The following is a 23,789-nucleotide window of genomic DNA, read 5'->3' as shown; positions in this document are numbered from 1 at the left end:
GGGGGGTCTTCCTTCCATTTTGGACCACAGTTTTATAAAGAATGTAAGAATTGTGTGGTGTTTGTGCATTTGCAATGTGTGTGTATATGTTGTACATGAGTGTCTGCTTGTATGTTCATTCGTGCCCTGTGTTTATGTGTGTGTGTGTGCGGCAGTGTGTGAGCGTGTACAGTGTGTTACCCTCCATTGTGAGTTTTATTCATCTATGAATGGAATGTTGGGAGTTTCTTGTAAGACTACTCCCCCCAAGTCTGAGCCAGTTTGAGCTGTGGCAAAGTTATATATGGGAATGCTGCCACTGTCCCACTTCTTGATGAAGGTCATTAGGATGTTTATTAAGGTGTGGCACTGTAAGCGATTTTATCGGTTTCAGTAACTGCGGAAATGTATGTTTGTTTTTCAGCAACTGAAAAAAAATCTTTGTTGTTATGATTGTAATTTTCAGATTATAATTTTATATGGTTACTGACCAGTTAGCATAGATGTGAAATTATTGTTGTAGGCCAGCATGAAACCTTGGAGAGCAGAGTCCTGTCTTTTCTTGTGTTATTGCTGTTTTATATGTGTTTTGAGTCAAGGGGATCATAATGATACTTAAATGAACAATTTCCCCTGTACAGCCAATGTTTTGGCTGTACAGGGGAAATAGTTTCTTTCTGTTAAGGGTGCCAGTGAAATTAGAGTACTGTAGTGCCTTGGTTTTCACCCACAACCAACTTAATTCTGTTTTTGATGACAGGTTGTGAGCAGTTAAATAATGAGTGGAGTATATTAGTGTAGAAGAAAGAACTGGAAATTATTACACCTCAGATTAGTATGATTCATGCCATCACATTCTTTAGTATGATTCTTCAAAAAAATCATCAATTTATCAGTTGGTGACTTTGAATCATAACAAACTTTTATCTTTCTCTTTATTTATAGCAAGCTTTGCACCCAATACTACAAATACATTGGGTGGCACAGAGTGTGTTAGTCTGTGAGTGTGTGTGTGTCTGTGTGTGTGTGCGCGCCTGTACGTCTGCATGTGTGTGTGTGTGTGTGTGTGTGTGTGTGTGTGCAAGGGGGAGGGAAAGGGATAGAGAGCAGTGTCTAACACTGAAATATTCAGGTGAAAGAAAGGCTGTCCCATCCAGCAAATTTGGCAGCAGAGAGAAGTCTCCCTCAGCTACTGTATGAGCTGTGAGTGGGGAGAGGGAGGGAGAGAGGGAAGGAAACAAATCCAGGGAGGGCAGACTGGAAGGAACCTTACTTTTTTACTCAAACATCTGTTAGTTTGACTGCAGTCAGGGCTGAGAATCAGGCCAGTGTTTTTTTAAATGCTATTTTTGGTTTGTGGTTTTGACCGATCTGACGCGCCTTGGAGTTTCTGATGTAAAAGGTTGTTCTACATTATGCCTTTAGGAAAATGATTGAATAAAAAGCTCCTGTAGGATCTTAATGCGGAGCTCTTGCTCACCCTTTATAGGACAGCCCACGTGTTGAGGGGAAGGGAAAAATAACCCAGCAAGGAAGAGAAGTGAAAGAGAAGAAAGGAGAAAGGCTTTTTATTTGTGGCCCACAGGCTTTAGCTCCAGTGTTTGCTGATTTTTCCCCCTGCATTATGCATCAGGAGCATTGTTGCCTGAGTTGCTGCAGGATGAATCAAATGCATTAGCTTCTGTAACCCAGTTAGAGTGCCGTAGGGATGTGGCACGGCTCTACCTGTTTGCCATCGAGTGAGTTTGGCAGGGTTTATGCGCAGATTGTAGGGGCACCTGCTGATGTTCTCTGAAATAAAAAATTAATTAATCTGAATCTCAGCCTAAGGGTACGTGTTGTTTCCTCGCTGTAGTACTCTGTGTTTGCTGCCAGGCTTCAGTGAGCGGTTTCCTAGTTTAATAGCATTTCGTAAATGTAGTGACAAGGTTAGTTATATCTGGCTGGCCTATTTGTTCCTGATAACTTACTAGCTGACCTTAAAAAGTAAGCATTATCTGTGTAAGTGTACATGTTATGAACCAGGAGTGCTTGGCTGCCTTGAAAACGTCAGTTGTTACACTGACCTGTGCTTTACTGGACTTTTATCAGGCTTAGATGGGATGTCCACTCCTGAATGCATACATATAGAGCTACAGGGCTACGTGTGGATGGCCAACTGAAGTGTCTCCTGTGATTTGTCATTTTGTTGCTACAGCCCCCCAGCCTGGAGGCCATCCACCCCAGTGAGGAGGCCACTGACACAGAGGAGAATGAAGAGGAGGAGCTGGGCGTGATGGAGGACCAGCGGAGCGTCATCCTGCATCTCCTGTCCCAACTCAAACTGGGCATGGATCTGACCCGGGTATGAACCCTAACATTAATCCTCCCAGCGTAGGGCATGAATATGACCGGGTACGAGCCCTACCATTAATCCTCCCAACATAGGGCATGAATATGAACCCTGACATGGATGTGACTGGGTCACATGTCCTAGCCTAGTAACACAAGTGATGCATGAGCCACATTTTGTACTCTAAGTAGACTGGTCTTTATTTTTTATTGTAACTTAGATCTTCAAAAGAGGCAAAAATTTCAGACCTAGCCTCATAACAGCTTTTTATAAATTTTTTAGAATATTAAGTTTTACTTGTTGTTTTTGGGTTTTTTACAGAATATTCTTGACAACAATCAAACTTCTGGTGTAACTTAAGTCCGATAAAAATACTGTTTGCTTGAGTCTGTTGCTCGAACTTAAGAACAAAGCATGCTGCAAATGGATTTAATCTGCATAGTTCTTTTGCCTGTTTCAGCTTGTGTGAAGTGAACCCAAAACAGTGAAGCAAGTGATTGAAACATGAATTGTATGTACGGGAAGCCCAGTACTGTTTTCAGAAACAGAGGAAGGAAGGGTTTGTCAATGGCGTGTCTGGGTCACACAGAGAATGCTGGAATCCAGCACAGCTCAGTGAAACAACAGGGCTGCCGAGGGTGAACACTCAGGCAGAGCTGGCTGTGCATGTGAACAGCACTGCAGTAGCTGAGGCTGTGAGCTGCTCCTCAGAGCTCATTCTCAGCAGCGGACAGCTTCATTCATCTCCCCTGCGGGAGCGGGTTGAGGCCCATCCAGCCTTCCTGTCAGCGCTTGGGGAGGTGGGGGATGGTGTGAAAGTCAAGGTGGAGAGGCTCAAGATCCGGAGCTGGGATTCTGAGAATCGTTTTGAGATTGTGAGGGTGTGAGATGGTCAGTGTTAAGCCTGGTTCTTCTCAGATTCAGCAGATTGGGGCGTGAATATCCAGTGACAGATTTGAGCGTGTGGACCTTGCTGGTGAGGGATCCAAGCGGTGGAAAGTATGTTTGATATATGGAACATGGTACAGAGCTGGCCTCTTTTCACCGGGCCTGAGGTCAGGCAATCATGCTCCTCCCCCCCTCTCAACTGCACTTCCTGTCTCCTTCCCTATCTCCCTCACTCCCTTCCTCCCTCAACTTTTTGAATTGCTCACCCTTTTACTGTCTGCCTCTCTCTCCTCCTCTCTTTCCACTCATTCATTCTTTCCTTTTTTCTTTGCCTCTGTAGAATTTTTTTCTCAAGATGGAGAAAAGCTTTGAACTGCTCCTGAAACTACAGCAGAGTTTGCAGCAGTGAACATTGATAAATACAGTTGGGCATTCCAAAACTGGAAAGAAAAGGGAGGAAAGGCATAAAAAATCATGCTGAAGTTCCATTCTCAGTATTCCTTGCATGTGTATCCTGCTCTCTCTATGGCAGTGGGAATGTGTTCATTGCATTCACACAATGACTGACATCAGCAGGCAGGCTGTTCGCAGGTGCATCTGGAGCATTGTATGCCTTTGGGAGTCTCTGTATGGAAGAGTGATGTAATCATCTGGAATGTTTGTGAGTTTCATGGCAGGAGGCAGAGCTGGGGCAGAGTGGGGCTTCTGCACCCAGGCAATGTGCGCACACGCTAACACGTGCGTGCTGAAAAACACTGACACGCACGCTCTTCCTCTCTCCTTTCTAAAGCATCATCTTCAAACAGGAAGCTGTGTAAAACATTGAACTCTGGAAGCAGTGTACCCTCTTCTCCTCTGCCTTCGATGGCTACCTATATGAACATGCATCAAATTGAAAACCTTGCCAGCCTATTGGGCCATGAGAGAGCCCACTCTATTATATTTTCAAAAGATCATCAAACACCTCCACCCCAGTCAGGCCTCTCCATTCTGCTTCCTCAGGGCACCTCCCCCCTTCATGGCTGCACTTCCAGGTCAGTGTTGGTTATGGCCTCCAGTAGTGGAAGGAGCTTCAGTGCAGCAGAAACCCTACACATCCTCTGAAGCAGACTGACTCTCTTTAGCGGTTCTTTTTCTTTTAGGATTTCCTTTTGGGGTCATGTGTACAGTAGGTATCACTATGTAAAGATAGGTTATCTGTATAGTGGTATATAGTTTTGTTTACAAACAAATTGTTGGTTTCTTTGATTAACTACACGTACTGATTATAAATGGGCTTTCTTTGCCTTCTTGGTACTTCACTGTTGTGTTCCTGAGACTGATGTTCTCCACTTCTGTAAATTACTCTTGATGAAAGCATCTGCTAAATGATTGTGATGTAATGTCCGAAAGATGCATTTTTTAAATCATTGAACAGTGTAAAAATCAATGTGCCTCTGTGAAGTTTAAGGAAAGCTGGGAGAAATGGAGACCATCAATTTATATAACTACCTCTAGATAATATAAGCCATTAATGAAAGGGCTGTGTTTGATTTCATTTAGTCTTTCAATTATATTTTTGATATAAATTAGATGTGATCAATGAACTAAATATTACAGTATTTATGAGTGGACTGCTATTGATGTTACTTTACAATGTAAGTCCCAATTTGCTTGTGTTGTGTCTAAATAAAGGATTCTCTGGGGAATCAAAGAATAATATTGATCCTACATCACTTTGATGGGAGAGTCTGCCTTATTGTTCTATGTTGTGATGAGATTCTTTCTTAAGGGTGATCATCAGTGCCCAGCATTTCAGGGTCAAACTCAGAACAGCCTGCATGGTGTTAATACTGTGACACTATGGATTTCATCTCTCACAGACTTGTAAGAAACTCTGTCCGAGATCACAGGCCCTCACAGGTCACTTTGATATTCCTTGTTTCCCTCTTGTGGCCACTTTTGGAACTAACTAGTCTGCTGCTAACAGAAAGTTGCTTACTGTACAAGAAAACCAACATTATAATAATGTGATTTGGGGATAGTTTGTTTAAAGTAGGATTTGCTTTATAGCAGAAGAAATCATAGTGAGAGAGCGATTGGGAGGGGATCGTAGATCAGCTGCTGGACACAAACCCCAGTTGGACTCAGGTTTCATGGAGGGGGAATCTTTCTCTCATTTGGCTTTTTTCATTGAAGCTCTCTGTGAGGGCACCCACCATGGTCAACCACATTAAGTGCTGATTATGGTTGAATCTTAGTTGCAGCAGCATAGTGTTGGGGCTAAAGCATTGCGCTGGATATCTGCGGGTCGTGGGTTTAACCCCTGTACCCCCTGAGTGATGGTTGGGTCACTGGGTACTATTGCTCTAGGCTCAGAGGGTGATTGAGTCAAATCCCCAAGTCCAAGTTTAATTTTTTATCAAGACCGTTTTAGTCATGTAAGAGAACTGCAGACTAATTATGGATATGGAAGTATTCCTTTGCAGAAGAAACTGTAAAGCAAGAGATAAAAGTGAATCCTAATGAAATATGGAATTGCAAATGTTTAAAGGAAGTCGATCTGTGGTGGTTCAGATTCACTCTGGGACATATTACTAATCCTTTAGTATGAAAGATTGAGTTTATGAGTGGTATGAATGAATATTTCCTGTTATACAAACACGTAAGATTTCCTGGTATAAGAAGCTTCTTGTAGCTGTTGAGGAATTGTGCGTGTGGCTGACAGTGTGCAGCAGAAATTGATCCTGAGGTCTCATGTTGATGTTTGCAGATAAAGGGAGCTGGCTTTTATTGATCTGCCTTAGATTTCATTTTTTAATGAAAACACCTCAGACGAAAAAAAAAACATTTTGTTTATGCTAGCTATGGATCAGAAGAGCAGACACACAAAGGAATCTCCTGGTAGCAGAGAGGACATTGTTAAGTGCAGTATATCCTGATTGATACTTATATATTCATACAGTATTCTGTATGTCTGTTATGTGTTCAGCAGGTACCTTTTTCCAGGATGTCTGTTCTATGAATTACAAGCAAATGTAACTGCAATTTTAAATATGCTAGTTTTTTTTTAAAGGGGGGAAATTAACTGAATCATCCCTACCTCACAGGTAGGTTACAGTTTGTTACACAGTTTCTTCATTTACACAGTGAGATATGGGACTATTGCTGGAGATGTTCCCACGCTGGGTCATATTTTTACCTTAGAAAGCTAACCTGAAGGATACCTTTGAGGGTACTGCCCCTGCGACAAGCCATTGTTTCATTTTTTCAGCCTAGAGATGTGACGGTCATGCCTACTGAACAGTCATGCTTAATGAATACAAAGAAAAATTGTGCTACTATCTTTTATCAGTAACTCGATGATGTTAACCACTTTTTTCAGGGAGCAGGACAGTCCACCGTCCTTTCATATTTTTTGCTTTGTTCAAACAGGTAGAAAGCTGCGAGAGTAACAGACAGAGAAGGGACTCCAGAAGAGAAAGTGCCCTGGCAGGGATAAAACCTCCACCTGTGTGGGGGGGGGGGGAATCACATGTAGCCGAAAGTCAGCTGCCAAACATCTTGCCGACAAATTGTAGCTTTTTATTCAGAAAGAGTGTTGTGCTTGGATCATACAAGTCAGTGATTGACAACATGTCGTAGAATCCTACTCAGAACCCTCACACTCCATTCACTGCTCCATGCTGCTCCAGGACGCGCAAGCTCAGAGCATCAGATGGACCGGCCTGAAGGGCACTGCTAGCGCTTTTATTTGGGGTTTTTAGGTCACAGTTGTCATTCAGCTAGTCTGGCAGCAGCTGTGTTTATTTATTTATGACCAGTGTCCAGTGAAAGACCTTAAAGCATCTATGGGGCCTGTTTCTGGCTGTGTGCGCTGTATCCACAGATGGCCTGCTGAAAACATCATTTTCCCCTGAGTTTGCTCACTGTGTCTGTCAGGTTGCATCCTGATGATAGAGCACTTCAATTAGGTTTTTCAGCTGGGAAATTAAAACCGTAAATAAATGTGATAATATGCTGTGTCCACTCTGTGGAGCCGGCAGGACTGCTTTAGATATGATACCGTCATTATGTCTGTTACATCCTGTGGCCCCCACTGGCCCCCCTGCTGTGCATGGACCTCTCCCCCCTCCTCCCCATTCTCTCTTCATTTTAACAGAGGGGAGGGTTTGTCATGTAGTGAGCTCCAGAGCAGGCCTGCTCTCTTCAGTTAGTTGCGTCAGGGCTAACACGGGAGTTTAACGGAATTACACCAGTAAGTTTCTCCACAAATCTGTCATTCGGACAGATTCCTCTCCAGAATTTTCCAATTCCTTAAGGGCTAAGTCACTTATCTGTGGCTGCTGTAGTGAATCCTGATCTTGTCTTACAGGACAGGTTTTCATAGCACATATGTGAGATGAGGGAAATGAAGTGTCAGGCAGGGGCATCAGACTTGAAGTTGTGTGCAGTGTGATAGTCTGTGTTGGTTTGCCTTTGATCAGGTGTCTTCATTTGCTCAATAATTTACACTGATTCATTGCATGCACATTTCATTTATCATATTTTCTGTTGTTTTCAGTGCTTTTGAGGTAGCACATTGTATTTGTATGAAATTGTCAAATTGTATGAATTATCTGGCCATGTGTGAGAGAAAATGTCAAGTTCCTTGTATGTTAAATTGAATTGATGGCTGCATGTATTAACCACTGTTTGAGAGACCTGGGATTTCACTGTGACAGGACACAGATGTGTGATCTCTAACAGGCTTGTCTGATGTGCATTGGCTGTGTGACAGATTTCTGTTCTTTAGTTGGTGCTCCATGCTGTTCCATGGTATTGCCTCCCCCCCCTCCCCCCCATGACCCATATGAGTATGCATGCTAGCTGCATGGCTGACTTTGATCAGTGACGAGTTACCATGGATACCTGGAAGAGTTCACCCATCTCATCTGTCTTTTCAGAGATTCGTTTTTTTTTTTTTGCCCCACCAAACCTGGACAGCACGGTGGTATGTGCTTGTGCTTGGTGTGATTGATGCTACTTTAGGGATCGGAGCTGGCTTAGCCGAGCACTTAGCCACACAAGTGTCACTGATGAGTGGAAATGAATATTTAAATGCTTTGAGAGAGTGTGGGCACGCATCACAAATAAGCGCTGTGCTGTTGAATAAAACCTGATGCACAGTAATCGCACAGCGTGATTGGCCACTCCCTAATGACAGAATGTTCTTACATCAAGCAGAAATGAGGTCAGTACTGATGCAGAGTGCGTGCATGAGTTTGATGGATGCAGTACCTCAATTCAGAGCTATATGCTATGATGCAGGGAAGTATGTTAACGGTGACAGCATGAGTCTCTTTCCCTCTCTCTTTTACACACACGTCCATATGCACGCACAAATGCACACAGACACAGACACACTCTTAGCTAGAGGTGAGTTGGCTAGATTGGTTTACCCTCAGTATTATTATATCATTTCAGTTTGTTACCTTTTTATGGATGAGTTGCATCATTTTATCAACCCATCTGCAGCATCCACAGTCCATTTATTAATGCTTAATGACCTCATATGTCTATGGATATTGTGATAAAGTGTGTTTTAATGCATTTTGTGTCAAATCTGGATGTGTAGTTCTTGGCTGAACTACACAAGCATTGGACTAAATACTTACAAGGGCTTCCTACGGCACTGGTGCAAACATGGTCCTTTGATTGTGCATAGCTTTTAAAAACTTGTGTACATGCAAGTTATATTGAAGTCTGCACATGAAAGGGCTCAATTCCAAAATTATTGTTTATCGGTTCCTGGCTTCATCCTTTCTCCTTCTCCCTGCTCTGCTCCTCTCCTCCTCCTTTCCATTTTCACCTCCGTGCCCCTCCCCAACTCCAGGTAGTGCTGCCTACTTTCATCCTGGAGAAGCGCTCCCTGCTGGAGATGTACGCGAACTTCATGGCGCACCCGGACATGTTCCTGTCCATCACGGCGGCGGTGACGGCGGAGGAGCGGATCGTGCGCTTCGTGGAGTACTACCTGACCTCCTTCCACGAGGGCCGCAAAGGCGCCGTGGCCAAGAAGCCCTACAACCCCATCCTGGGGGAGAGCTTCCACTGCTCCTGGGAGGTGCCTTGTGACAGGGTGCGGCCCGCGAGGACTAACTCTGGCCCCGCCCTCCGGGACCCTGCCCAGGCGGAGCGCTGCGGCGCGGACACGCCCGGCTGCTACCGCGTGCGCTTCGTGGCCGAGCAGGTGTCCCACCACCCGCCCGTCTCCGGCTTCTACTGCGAGTGCCAGGAGCGCCGCATGTGCGTCAACGCCCACGTCTGGACCAAGAGCAAGTTCATGGGCATGTCCATCGGAGTGTCCATGGTGGGGGAGGGTGAGTCACACATTCTGGTCCTTTAGGGAATGGGGGGTGCATTAAGGGAAGGCCGTTTCCATCATTAGTCAGCGGTGTGGGGGCGGCAGTTGGATAAGAACCTCATCTATTTTCCATGTCAAATATGACCCATTTATTTGGGCAGACGCGTGAACTGCTGCCGTATGGAACTTAAACTGCAGTATGGGTGGATGAATCAATGTTTAGTCTTAATCTCACCAAACCTCTCATTACCTGGCCACAGTATGACAGACTGCAGAATGACTGTATCTTCATAAGGAGAAGGGTTCTGCATCTTTTATACTTTTACTAATAACCCACCGTACACGTCAGTGTTGAGCAGAGCTGGCTGTGCACTGAGTCACTCTCTGGGAGGAACGCTTTAACTAGAGTGGTGCCGAAGTGGCCGAATCGCAGGCATAAGGATCTTCATGGATGACTGTCTCAGACTGTGAGTCACAGCACTAAGATGTGTTGGCCTCATAAATTATGTTTAGCTCTTAATCCACAGTGCAGATCAGCAAATTATAAAAAGAAGCATAGCCTTCTCTTCCTCCTCAGCAATTTTACCTTTTAGTTTGTCAAGTTATTGCTGCCTCCCCAGATCTTCTTAGCGGGCTGCCCACATCATGTAATTAAGCAGGGGATTGCCTGAAAAGTCCACCTCATCAAATCTGTGATAAAACTGTTTTTTTTAGCACTATGTCTGGTGTTCAATGCAGTGCAATGAATTTGACCCCTTTATGTAGCAAGAATAGGACCATTGTTTTTCCCCCGTCTGGCTGAGAAAAAGCCATTTAGTCAATTCTGTGGGATTTATGAATGTAATTTTTTAAAATGTATTTATTTATTTATTTATTTATTTATTTTTAAAGCAGAAAATGCAGGGATTTAAGCATTATTAATCAACTGAGTTCAGCTATCACCATTTTCCAGGGGACTTCACAATGCTCACATTTTTACACCTCACCCAAGCTATTTTATATTTTATAAACTATTATAAAACTGCATCTTTATTTTCAGCAGCCTGCTTATATAAAAAGCATTTTTATTGGCCCCTCACAGCAGTGGCATCATTGTTTCTGTGTTCAGATGGCGCACACTGGCAGTGAGTCCCCCACAGACATGAATGCATGGAAAGAGGTATTCACAGTTCTGCTGTTTGGCACTCATGGCACATTTGGCCAGAGTTTTAACAAACCTGGCATCAGGGTGGTGGCAACAGTAGCCGATGAGAGCTTCACGCAGCGTCCAATTAGAGCCTGAACTGTAATTAGGGCAGAATTATTACCAGCGAGCCTGATCATATTCACCCTTGGGTGATTCCTGCTGTGCTAGTGAGCACGCTAGCTAAGCTCACACGGCAAGTGCTCCTGAGTTTACTGTTGTCGTTAAGGAGTCTTAGCAGTCACGTTTCCAGGTTTATCAGAACAGCAGTCAAAGTGAAATATTGCTCGTTACTGTACGTGTCCTCACATTGAACTGCTGTTGAGTGTTTAATATGTGGTCCTGTCCACAGCACTAAAATGGAAGCCTTGTCCACTTGGCCACAGCAGGTGCTGGTTGTCGTGGAGACCTGTGCCGTGTTGACGGGACCTTGTCATCAGATTTGTTTGGCTTGTTTTTTTTTACACAGAACTCTCTTTTCTTGAATCCTATTTATACAACAAGAAGAAATAAGCTCTCTGTGTGTGGCAAAAGGTCATTTTGCTGTAAAAACATTATTGATATTGATTAAATGAGCTGGAACATAACAGACTGATATGATTCAGCCTCTCTTACATTTCATACCATGTCCTTCTATAAGGCTGGGAGTTTGCTGAAGTTCCTCCTTCAGAAGTACAACTGTAGTACTGTCCCAGTGATTGAACCTGAAGCTTGATAACAAGACCAACTAGTTCATACTGTCTGTTACTCTGGATCCAAAGTTTGATGAATATAGTTGAATCCCAGGCAAAGTGTTTTTTAGCCTTTTGTTGCGTATGTGTTTATAACTTAGCCAAATAGTAATGGGTGTTCTGTGCTTGGGATATTCAGTAAAACATTATTCCTGTTTCTGTAACCTTTCGGATGCTGCAATGAGCATGCCACCACTCATGTGTAAATGCAAACCATTTGTATATAAGGGGAATTTATGCTTTTTCAGATGCCCTGAAGACCCAGTTTAAATTCAGAACTTTGTGAAAGCAAGTACAGGTCAGCCTAATGCCAGTCATGTGATATAACTACTTCCATGTCAATAAAGCACATAATTACTTAATTTGCAGCAGGAAGTTTCCCAAATTGAATAAGCTAAAGTAGGAATGCCACATCAGTTTAGGAGCCTGGTAGCAATGTTGCAAGATGCCTCTGTGTGTGTGTGTGTATGCGTGTGTGTACATTTGTGTCTTCACAGCTCTGTATCTGTTGCTCATATTAAACAGAAAAGGGCTCAGAAAGATTTTGATGGAAAACTTGTGATAGAACTGATTTGTGATTCATTCGTGATCCATGCATGAACAGAGATGGAAACTTGCAGCGGTTGCTGTTTTTGCTTCCTTCACGCAAACAGAAGTACAACTCTTAATCTGGAACTAGCTACCATTTTACAGCTGTAGATTGTTCACATCCCTGTGGAAATTAGTTAGTTTACATTTGTCAGTGATGTTCTATTGCTGTGTAAACCCTCACGTAATTAATGAAGGAAACCCAAGATGAAATGACTGTTGCTGAGACTGAATTAGTTGTGTTTTCCTAGAGGACTGCCAAGGCTGTGATGTCATCATAATCATGTCCCAGACCTACAGATGTTCACTGGAATGTAATCAGGCTCCTTCTGTTCAAATCCGATAGGCTGGTAGAACTTCAACATAGAGGAGGCATGAAGAGTCACATGGTTCTGTCGTTCCAGGCTGCAGATCACATGATTTATGGCCAGTAATCCCTTATTTGCACCTAGAGTATTACAGGGTTGTGAGATTATCCACTGTCACTATGTACTCTTCCCTCTCATTTCCCTATTCTATCCTTCCCACACTAGTCACATGGGGGAGGAGGAGAGGGAAAAGTCACTTGACTAAGGAAGCTTGTGGAAGCAATCCACCTACACACTGTAGACTGTTGTTATCTGTCAAATGAGATTTTGTCTCAAATTAGTTTTCTGGAGATTCATTGTGAGCATCCTATTATTCATGTTCAGTTTAGTAAAAAAAAAAGTATTCAGTAGATTTCTGTCAGCTAGAGGAAAAAGCAGGCAAGTAAAAGGTACAATCCTAGCAGTCACAGCGGCCACAAATATTTTTTATGGTAATGATTTTAAAATAGTTTTTTGTTTTTATGATGCGGGTGCAGTGCAGTGGCATGCAGGGCTCCTCACTGCTGCTGCTGCGTCCTCACATGGTGCGGTCACATGACTCCTGCAGGGCATGCAGTGTGCAGGCGCCTTCTGCTGCAGGGGCTAGAGGACGCTGAAATGCCCCAAATCTGGCTCCCAACCCCAGAAAACAGCTGCGCTATCACATCTGGTTGACTGGGCTTGGCACTTTACAGTGGGACAGCTGTCACTTACATAAGCTAAGAAACCGGGCCATACTGCCAGGGGGAGTGGGATGCCACGCTCCAAAGCCCAAAATCCCCATTCTGAGTTCCACACCCACATACCCGGGTTGCAAAGTTCAAGTCTTTGACCATCCAGTCAGTAACTAGCAGTTTGAATGTTTGTGTGTAATGAAAAAAGAAAGGGGGATTGTGGGAAAGGTGTCTGTGGCAGTGAAGCAGCTGACCTGTTTTGTTCAGGCTGTGGCATGAGCTAACATACAAATTCACCATAACTCCATGAAACTGCTGGGTATCTTTACAGCTGTGGGGTTATGGGTTCCAGTCCATGGTGAGAGAGGCTGTTTTGAAGCACAATGAAGGCTGTGCACACTGAAGCTGTTTTCTGTCCAGTTTATTCATACATTATGAAAGTATCCCTCTGGCTACTCTATGATTACTTGTACACAAAATGTTAAATGTATTTCATGTCATTATTTTATTTGGATCTGGTTAGATTTTGTTCTTTTAATTTTTTTATTTTTATTTTTTATTTTTTGCTTGCTGATTAGGAGCTGAAAGAGTAGGCAAGTATGGCAAGATTATTAGAGCTGGGGAACTAAGGCATTGGTGAATACAGCAATTAAGGTTGAGCTTGCAGATTGGTGCATTGTTTTTTATGTGAGAATGTAGCATCTCTGGAAGAGCTTCAGACTGTTCCTGAACGAGCTGGTAGAACTCACCATACTTTCCTCTCTCCAAAATGGTATGCACTTACAGTTTTTATTTCTTTTTCCTTGTGTATTCAGTCGTGGCACTTAATCATGACTGCTTGTAGTAGTTGATTCAGTGGGCTCTATTATCCGGATGGGTGTGGCTATTGAATTTAGGTATTTTCGTGACCAGAGGCAAGGATTGCACAGTCAAAGTGGGCAGCGCAGGTGGGGAATTGGCTGGATTAGGCTGAATTTATTATTGGTGGGTGTGTTGCAGCTGGATTCAGTCATAGCCAATTAAATGACCTCTTCCCATTCAAGAGTCATCCACTTTGTACCCCAGTGTACTGCCCATTTCTATAGTCTACCACCGCAAAGGAAGATGAGGATAGCTCATTAGAAGCAGCCTTTCCCAAGAGGAAACTGAAGTTGTTTTAATTTTTCTGCTGTCAAAATTTCTATAAAATGTTGCCTAGATATACTGTATAATTATTATGGCACTGTTAATTTCCCATTAAACATGTAGATAAATAGCTTAAATATGTTATGCTATTACCAAGAAATAATGACACCAGTATATTTAGGTTTTATTATACAAAATAAAATCAGGGAAGATCATAGCATTGATGCTGTTCACAGCGATAAAATGACTTGGTAGGCCAGCTGTTGCCCAAATGAAAGAAAAGACTTCATCATTAATTCCCAACAATGACATGGGTTACTCAAACTAAACTAAACTGGCTGATCTCCTTTGGAGGGAAAACAGGCTTGGTTATTATTTTGTCACCAATGGCATAGAACCCGTAGTATTTCCAAATGACACTCCTGAGCTATGGTGGAGTTACAGTTTTTCTTGGCTGCTCCATTCAGAATGTACCAACAGGCTATGTAGGTAGCATGACCCACGCATGAACTTTATATTTAGGCTACCTAAAGGTAAACCCTCCTGACAAAACAATAACATGGCTTGTTGTTTTTAGGTTTCCTTGATATTGAGCAATACCATGAGTGCAACTGGGAGGAGCAACAAGATTACAAAATTCAAAATTTTCCTGATATTTTGAATATCAAACAAAGGAGTGACAACTGTAGTGCAGAGTTGAAGAATCTAATGTACGGCACCTCAAGCCAACCACGAAAAACAGACCATGTTAAATTAGCTTGGAAGGGCGTAACTAATACAGTTAATACACATAGCTTGCATGTGACATTTTACTTGCAGTCACATAATTAAAACGGAAAGATTCAAATTCAGGTTGCATTTATTGTCATCAAACAAGTGTAATAAAAATACAGTATACAGTTCCCTTGGGACTGCAATACAGTGTAAGAACAACCATGAACAATTCAAAAGAGAAATAAACACAGGAATTAACATTAGAATAAAGAAAAAGACATTGAACAATATATGCAAAGTATGCATTTTCCTGCTTGGGGGATTTACATCAAAGTCAAACTGGACTGCATATGATCCCCGGTTTATTGGCTTTTGAATAGGTTATGATCCTGCACATTGCTTGGGGAAGTACGAAAATTAGCAACTCGCCATATGCTGGGCTGCAACTTGTACAATAGACCTGGCCTGAGCAGGCGGGTGCGCCATATGCTGCTGTGCCCTGCTGACTAGTACTGAATGCTGAGCCACAGGCGAAGGACATATGTGACTTCGGGACATTATTAGCCCTATTATCATTCATAATTTTACAAATATCATTTTCATCAAACATTATTTTTCATCATTATTTTCATCAGACTCAATGTGCAAATACCTGAATACCAAAATTGCGGAGTGGGATCTACTGGTTGGTCATGGGACGGTTGTTGTTTGTTGTCAAATACTAGCTTGCTGCATATACAGTAATGCATACATGCATTGACTTCTGCCCCCTGCTGCACAGGGGTCCTATGCCTTCTGGAGCACGATGAGGAGTACGTCTTCACGCTGCCCTGTGCCTACGCCCGCTCCATCCTCACTGTGCCCTGGGTGGAGCTGGGGGGTAAAGTCTCCATCAACTGTGCCAAGAGTGGCTACTCCGCCACCGTCACATTCCACACCAAGCCCTTCTACGGAGGGAAAGTGCACAGGTACCAGCCTGAGTGTATGTGTGCATGTGAGTGAGTGTAGACATAGGTCACAGATGTCGAGTGGGCAGCCATGTGTTACAGCAGGGAGTTGACAGGTGAACTGATCCATGGTCATTGTCATCACGCAGCCAGTTACCTGTCTCAGAACTACAGGTGTTTATTTAGCCAGCAGATCCAGGACTGTCTGTCAGCTGCTGGGCAAGACATGTTCTGGAATACCCATTAGATATAGGGAACGTGTAAATTGCTTTTATTGATTGAAAAGCGCTCCAATGGATTTTGGTTCAAATAGTCTAGGGAAATGCAAGGACAGGGGTTGCTCAAAGAACACAATCCACAAAGTTAGAACAGTAGAGAGATCTTTGATTGTAATGAAGAATAGCCTTTTATCGTGTGCACGCTTTTTATAGGGCCATGTAAGAAACAGAACAGAGTGAGCGTGCGGTACATGACGAGCAAGCAGAGTGCCTTTCAAACAATGCAGTTGTCTTACCTTAAAGGCAAATACGCTATTTCACATTGAGAAAAAAGATTGCTTTGTCATACTATTTTTAATATTGAAAGAAAACTTTATTTACAAAATTTGTGTTCTACAGTTCCCGAAGTGTTGTGTTTCTCTTATTCTTTGTTGGTTAACACTTCTTGCTTTTCCCCTAAATGACTTGGAAACTGATCTTAAATGTTTTTGGATTGCCATTGAGTCTCTAAAGTGACTCCAGTGTCTCTCTGACCCCAGGGTGACAGCAGAAGTCAAACACAACCCCACCAATACCATTGTGTGCAAAGCACAGGGGGAGTGGAATGGGACACTGGAGTTCACCTACAGCAGTGGCGAGACCAAAGTGATTGACACTTCCAAACTGCCAATCATCAAGAAGAAGATCCGGCCAGTGGAGAGGCAGGGTCTGATGGAGTCTCGGTGAGCAAGGGGCCTGAATGTGTGTGTGTGTGTGTGTGTGTGTGTGTGTGTGTATGCATGCGAGTGTGTGTGTGTGTGTGTGTGTGTGTGTGTTTGTGCGTGTTATGTTGTTCCTTTGAATCAATGGGAACCCCTTATTTATTCTGTTGGTCATTTGGTGCCTTCAGCGATGGTCCTGCTATCAGGGAAGGGAGGGAACTGGGCGAGCAGCTATGTAACATTGCTAATGTGTTGTTAAGACATCACAATGCGAGGCAAGCCTCTAAGCAGGAATTAGCCTCCCCATGGAGTGGTGGCTTCCACTGAAAGGTTTTCTGTTGGCACATTACTTCGTTTCGGAACTGTGTGTGCCATTATATTAATCTATTAATCTTGTTCAGCAGAACATTTCATCCACAAGCACAACACACTTAATATGAGTAATAAAGAAACAGGTTTACAGATGGTCATTTTGTTGCACTTCAGACCTCAAAACTCTAGAGGATTTCATATCCACTGACTGCAGCTGATTATGCTCTTTATGTACAAACTAACTATAAATAGCATGCTAAATTAAGTGTAGATGTGGGCAGTGTCATGGGCTTCTCCCCTCACGCCAATGTGTTCATACTCACTTCCTGTAGGACTCAAACTGCCTCCTTATTAGGAATGAGAGTGACTGGCAGTGAGGCTTTTGTTGTCCCAGTGTGAGTGCAATAAAAACAGAGATTTTCATTATAATGCTGCCAGCTCTCTCAATGCAATGGGATGATTGAATGGCTGCCTTGTAAGTCCTTTGTTCTGGAGTCTCTAATTGCTAAAAGGAGATCAGTTTCCAAGCCAACTACACTTTTTGCTGGTTTTACACAAAAGTCACAAGTTCAGCCTGTTTCACAGTTCCTTAGTGCACCGGGTAAATGTTTCACCCTTGAATGTCTGCACATGTGTTTGCAGGCATTACACTTTGGATGTGTGTGAACACGCGACAGTGGTTAGGGGACGGTAGTTTGGGATTTGGGAGATAGGGATTGTACTGTTCTTTGTAAATGACTTTGTACCCAACAGCATGCAGGCAGGTTGAAATAGTAGATAACCGCTACTGTGCTGTGAGGTGGCGCTGTGCGTATGGTGAGGTGATGTAACGAGGTGAAAAGGGAGGTAACGATGGTGTGGTGCATCTCAGGCGGCTGTGGCACCCAGTGACGGAGGCGCTGAAAGAGGGGAACGTGGACACAGCCACCAAACACAAACACCTCCTGGAGGAGCGTCAGCGCAGCGAGGGGAGGCAGAGAGCCGCCAGCAACACGCCCTGGAAACCCAGATACTTCATCAAAGAGGTGAGGCGGTGTGCTCTGTCACCGTGGAGCACTCCGCTCCCCTCATTACGCTTGCATTTTAGGCCTTTAGCAGACGCTCTTATCCAGGGCGACTCATACAGCTTACGTTGTGTACATATAATCCATTCGCACAACTGAGTATTTGCTGAAGCAATTCAGGTTAATTAGAGTACAACAGCGGTGTCCCACCTGGGAAAAAATATGCCATAAAGATGACAGCATTTTGATATATATTGTAGCCGCCACAGCCAGTGTGGCATGAAAGGACACTACTGTCTAATTACCTTTACTTCCAGAAGACCCATATGGTGCTTCGCATCGTCAATTGGGTATGAAAGCACTTTTTAAACGCTATATATCTTCGCTGAGGTACCATCATTACAACCATCTCAGGAGCAAATTAATATAGCTAAAATATCAACATAACCCATCAACTAACTGACTTTGATTCACAATCAGGATGGCAAGTAGAATGATGGCTCTCTAGCTTTTAGCATAATATTCCAGTAAATATAGTGAGTTTACAGTGGGAGTCTAATGTTAGTGATTATAATGTGTGTACAGTCCAATTGTTTCAATGATTATAATACATTTACAGTGCATTTGCACTGATTATAATGCTGCAGTTATAGTGAGTATACACTATATAATGCTAGTTATTGTATTGAGTATACAGTGATTATGTTATAATATTCTTTTGTGAAAAAGCATTATTTTGATTATGTTGCTTATTGTAGTGAGCATACAGTGAGTATATTACTGTGATTATTGTGAATATGTTAAACTGGTTATTGTGCGTATACTGTGAGTAAAGCAATATTCTTGTGTGTGGTTTGCAGGGCGAAGGCTGGGTATACCACAGCCCCCTGTGGAAAACACATTGACACAGGAACTGGTGTCAGCCAGCCATCACTGGGCCGTAGAGGCGGGACCAAGGAAAGGGTGTTGCCTGTTTCATTTGGGACACTGAAGCCAAGTGACCACAGCCAGCATCTGGTATTCAAACCCAGGAGTGGAAGCAGGACTGATCACTTACAGGGGTGGAAAGTTTCCAGAATCCCTTCCACCAGGGCCATATTTGTACACCTGCTCCTGGTGCACCTCTTCCACCTTGGAGAAAATTAGGACTGAAATACACATAAGTATATATACGTAATATGTATGTATGTGTAACATTTATATTTTTAACTTTTACAAAGACCTGTTTTGCACATATACTGTATGAAGTAAATTGCCACTGACATTTTCAGTATTGTTCACATATTGCTGTTCACACACTGCTCACATTCTTTTAAAGACCTCAAAAGAGATCACAAAGATATGGTTATCATCTTCAGCTGTAGGACTTCTTGGTTCAAATCTGCCCTTAAGTGCCCCCATAAAGTTGAAACTGATGTTCACTTCAGGTAAAGGGAACATAAAAATGACATCCACTACCCACTGCAATCATTCCACAGTCCACCAGGAATGACAGGCTATATAGGAAACTCCCAACCCGGCAAGTATTTTTCCTCCAATAACATTGCATGTTCTGGTTACTATATAAACCACAGGAATACTGTACCAAAGTATAAATCAGTGCTGTCACCACAAGTACAGGGAAATGAATTAATTATATATTGTGTTTTATCATGAATTTAAACATGTAAGATGGTTTTAATTTAGTATTCCTGAGTGAGCTGTTTATGAAAATGGGAGCACACTCATACAGGCCAATTCTGTTTGTGTGCTGAAATTGGGGACTGTGGATCTGCATTGGCATCTCTTTTGGTCTAACAGGCCATAAATCCATATCAATAGTTACCTTACATTTCTGCGTACCTTGCATTTCATATGTGCCTAAATTATCATCTCTGAAACTGTATTGCCAAAACCTGTCAGACACATACTGTTAAGGTGAAACTAGCTACATCCAAATGTGTTTTAAGTACTATCTCACCTCATTACTGTGGTCCTTAAATAAACTGGCCAGTGATGTCTTGCCATGCTTGCCAGAGGGCCCAGTGGCCCAATCCAGGGAGGTCTGGTTTGGCTTCTCCTGTGCAGTGTTTATAAGGGGTGCTCGGTCAGGTTGTTTGTGGACAGGTGTAGTTCGACTGGAAGTAGAACACACCTGCTTGTGTTTGACTTGTGTTGGCGTAACTGTCCTAACTGTCTTCAGCACTTTTTCAGGCAGACCCATCTGTGAACTTTTTACATTTTATTTATTTATTTTTTTTAACCAGAGCACATTCCCAAAGAGAGTATTTTCCTGCTTTAGTCACATTTCACAGCAGCTGTCAGCTTTATTCAGTTTAGGTGAGTCACAGAACTGCAAATCCATCGTCTATACACAATGCTACTGCTGCCCAGCTGCCCAGCTGCAATCAATCTAACAGATGGACAGGTTCTTACATTGAATAAAGTGTAGAGGTAACACAAATATACCTTTAGTTCAGTCTCATAAGAGCTCCACAATTTGATCCCATAGCCATCAACTTTTTTCTCACCCTGCTTAGAACCCCAGAACGAACCCTAATTAAAAATAAGGAAAAATGCTTATGAGACTCCTCTCCCTCCATTTGCTTTGATAGTTCTGCATACCCTTTTCACTCTGGACAGTTCAGCCACAAGCCCTCAGCTACAGGAACTCTACATCCATTTGGGTTCCAGATGACTGAATGTCATTTCACGTCCCTTAAAAACATTTTTTTCTTTTTTTAATATTCATGCATTTATTAAATTAGGAAGAGGATACTGAATTAGAATGTGGATGCTGGGAAATTCACTCCTATGTTCTCTGAATCAGTATGCCATGAGCAGATGGGGTTAAAGGTCTGGAATTTGTGGTCTTCTGAATCTCCAGAGGGAGTCGGTTCACTAAACCTGCCACCCGTGCTGCTCAAGTGGATGGTATGCACAGTATAATCCTTTAAGAATGTAATCATTGCACTTCGTGTTATAACAATCACATGCTGCTAGGTTCACCAGGTGGTCTTGGAGTCTGGAAAAAAGTATTAATTTCTAAAACACTGAGAAAGATGTAGAGGTCCCAACATACAAACATGTCCTAATTTTGTATTGCACTGGCTATGACACAGTGATTTTCCTAATACTGTTAAGAGGCCCTTTTCAAGGACGACAATGTATGCTTGTCCTCCATTTGGGTTCAGCCTGTTCAAACTTTAAATTCGCTCTGACTCACTGTCTTACAGCACATTGGTGTGTTGAGTACAGGGCACAGTTTGTGAGACAGCCTCCTCCCCAAGAGTTCTGCAGTGGCAAACTAATGAGCAAAAATTAAATGATGAGGAAAATATCCTGCAGTCTGGGGAGCATAGGTTACTTTTCCTTTCTACATAATAATTATTCTAATTGACTTCAGTTTAGGAGAGTCAGTACAAAGATTCTCACATGCGAGTGCTCACTATTGTGGTATGACTCATGTGATATATAAAACTTACAAACCTCAATTAGTTTTAGTGTTCAGAAAAAATCAAGCTCTTTTGGCAGTTTTATGAATTATTAGTATAGTAGTGATAATACTCAAACTTCATAATCATAATCACCATGTTCCACCCTGGAAAGGATTTTATTAATGGCTGTCAGATTATATATTTTTCAGTATTTTGGAATATTTTACAATATTTGACAAAAGTATTGTATGTGTGATGTATGAGGAAATGTGTAATGATTTATGGGAGGTGGCACGCTCTGAGGTGACATACCAGTCCTTTCCCAATGACAGCAGTTTGGCAGTTGCATTTGAATTTCAGTCCCCAATGAGATAATCATACAGTTAGACAAACATAGGCAAATATCACCTTGTGTAATTGTAATGTTTTTATTGTAATATTGCATAATTGCTTATATTCTCAGTATTTATAAACACAGGAACGATGGACAGTTTATAGTGTTTTTCCCCCTTGGATTTAACTGGGCGTGTTATACACTACTGTAATTTAAAGAGAAACAGTGAAGCAGCTCACAATGTTCGGGGGACTGGGCAATGTGCTACCTTAGTAGGATGTTCTCTACCATAACAACAGGGATTACAGATTAACCTGGCACTCAGCTGTGCAGCTGTGAAACCTTCAGTATTTTCTTAAAGTCGGTGGTGTGAAGGATCTTGCAAAGGGGTTGGATAAACATGCACTGAAGCATGCTTTTTCCATTTTGTTTTTCATAACCTCTTACCCCTACTTCTTAAGTGTGTAACCCTAACCCCAACCCTTATCACCCTTACCCTTTCATAACCTCTTACCCTATTTCTGAAGTAGCTATAGTCTATGCAGTGTATGCTGCTGTTCTTCAAACATAAGCTGTTAATTGTATGTAATTAGGCATTGTTTGAGAGATGATTTACCCTCCTGATGTCTCATTATATGTCAGGACTAGCTGTGCCTGCTACCAATGCCTCACATTCACTAATGTTTTAGTTTTCTGTAATGTGCTACATGAAAAAAGAGGTCACATTTTTAATGAAATAATAGACTGATATGTGAAATCTGTGGGGTCCTAATCACTGAAAGTGTGGAAACCTGGTCACAGAAAACAAATTATTTGTGGGAAAGGGCAAAGCAAATAAGCCAAACCTGCCTTGTTTAAGGAAAGACTCGATTGATCAAGAGAATGCCAGCAACAAATATCAGCACATGCCAACTTTGGGACCTGTATCATGTGTGAGAATGGCTGGTCTACTCTACACACTTTTTAAATTCAGGGGTATGAAAGTGCAGTCCTAGAGTGCTATTGTGCTTGCATCTGTTTGTGGTGTCCTCTTAATCAGCAGTCAATGACTTAAAATCACTGGTTCTGAAACACTGAAATTCTGAAATACCAAAATCCAGCAGTGTGGCCCTCCAAGACTGGATTCTGACACCCATGTCTTAATTTGTTAGGTGGGGGGGGGGGCATATTAATGTCACTTTATTAGAGGTAAGTCCATTTGTGGAACCTTTTTTTGTATGCGTCCTACACAGAATCACTGTTCTGTATCATCTTGACAGTTCATTCAATTCAAACCCAAAATCCAAGCTAATCCACATACAATAGGTATAATTGTAATAGCTATCATCCTTTCACATGGTCTCGTGGCCCTGAATGACATTAAGTCCCGTTATCTGGTCTGCCTGACTTTATTAGAATGGGCTGTAGCATCCATTTCACAAGTTTTATCAAAAAACCATATTACATTTTAGAATTTTCTATTCATGCATTTTCTTTTACTTTATTACATTATTCATTTAGCAGATTATTTTATCCAGAAATCTTGTAGCGTTCCACATGGCAGTTTTTCTAGGTTGATCAGTAAGCTTTAGTGATAGGCGGAGTGTTTGTCTTACCTTATTTGGACTTGGATGCACTTTGTGTGATGTCAAGGTGGGGTATTGAAGGCTGTGTGTATAAACAGCCAAACAAAGGGGTGAATCTGAGCTTTGTAAACTCAAATCGTTATTCCTCAGCCATGAATCCCCCTGAAACAGGGTCAGCTGGTCCATGTGGGAACACCTGGGTACCCACAAATGCAGCAGCAAATGCAGTGTCCTGAATCTGTGTATGTAACACATTAGGAGTACAGCACTGCAATGTATTCAAAGAGCTTGAACCAAACTCTTGTCCACCTGTGTATAATCTATGCAACACTTAGATTTTTTTGTTTTTATGAGGGGGTGAACAGATTTACAATTTTTGTTTTAATAAATATGCCATGGAAATCAA

The 23,789-nt window shown here is 42.4% G+C and overlaps 1 protein-coding gene across 1 annotated transcript in view; it reads left to right on the top strand.

Annotated features, from left to right (window-relative positions):
- The window catches only part of osbpl10b (oxysterol binding protein-like 10b), a 64,872-nt gene extending 41,083 nt beyond the window's left edge, over positions 1-23,789 (top strand). The window contains exons 7-12 of the mRNA XM_064343834.1: positions 2,177-2,323; positions 9,054-9,540; positions 15,668-15,854; positions 16,591-16,773; positions 17,936-18,089; positions 18,929-23,789. Of these exons, the coding sequence (XP_064199904.1) occupies positions 2,177-2,323; positions 9,054-9,540; positions 15,668-15,854; positions 16,591-16,773; positions 17,936-18,089; positions 18,929-18,973 (1,203 nt within the window). The 3' untranslated portion in view covers positions 18,974-23,789. The remainder of the gene's footprint in view (positions 1-2,176; positions 2,324-9,053; positions 9,541-15,667; positions 15,855-16,590; positions 16,774-17,935; positions 18,090-18,928) is intronic.

The sequence above is a fragment of the Anguilla rostrata genome, chromosome 1, assembly GCF_018555375.3.
Source record: "Anguilla rostrata isolate EN2019 chromosome 1, ASM1855537v3, whole genome shotgun sequence".
Classification (NCBI taxonomy): domain Eukaryota; kingdom Metazoa; phylum Chordata; class Actinopteri; order Anguilliformes; family Anguillidae; genus Anguilla; species Anguilla rostrata.
Note: the sequence above shows the minus strand (reverse complement) of the source record. Positions and strands in the feature narration are given on the sequence as shown.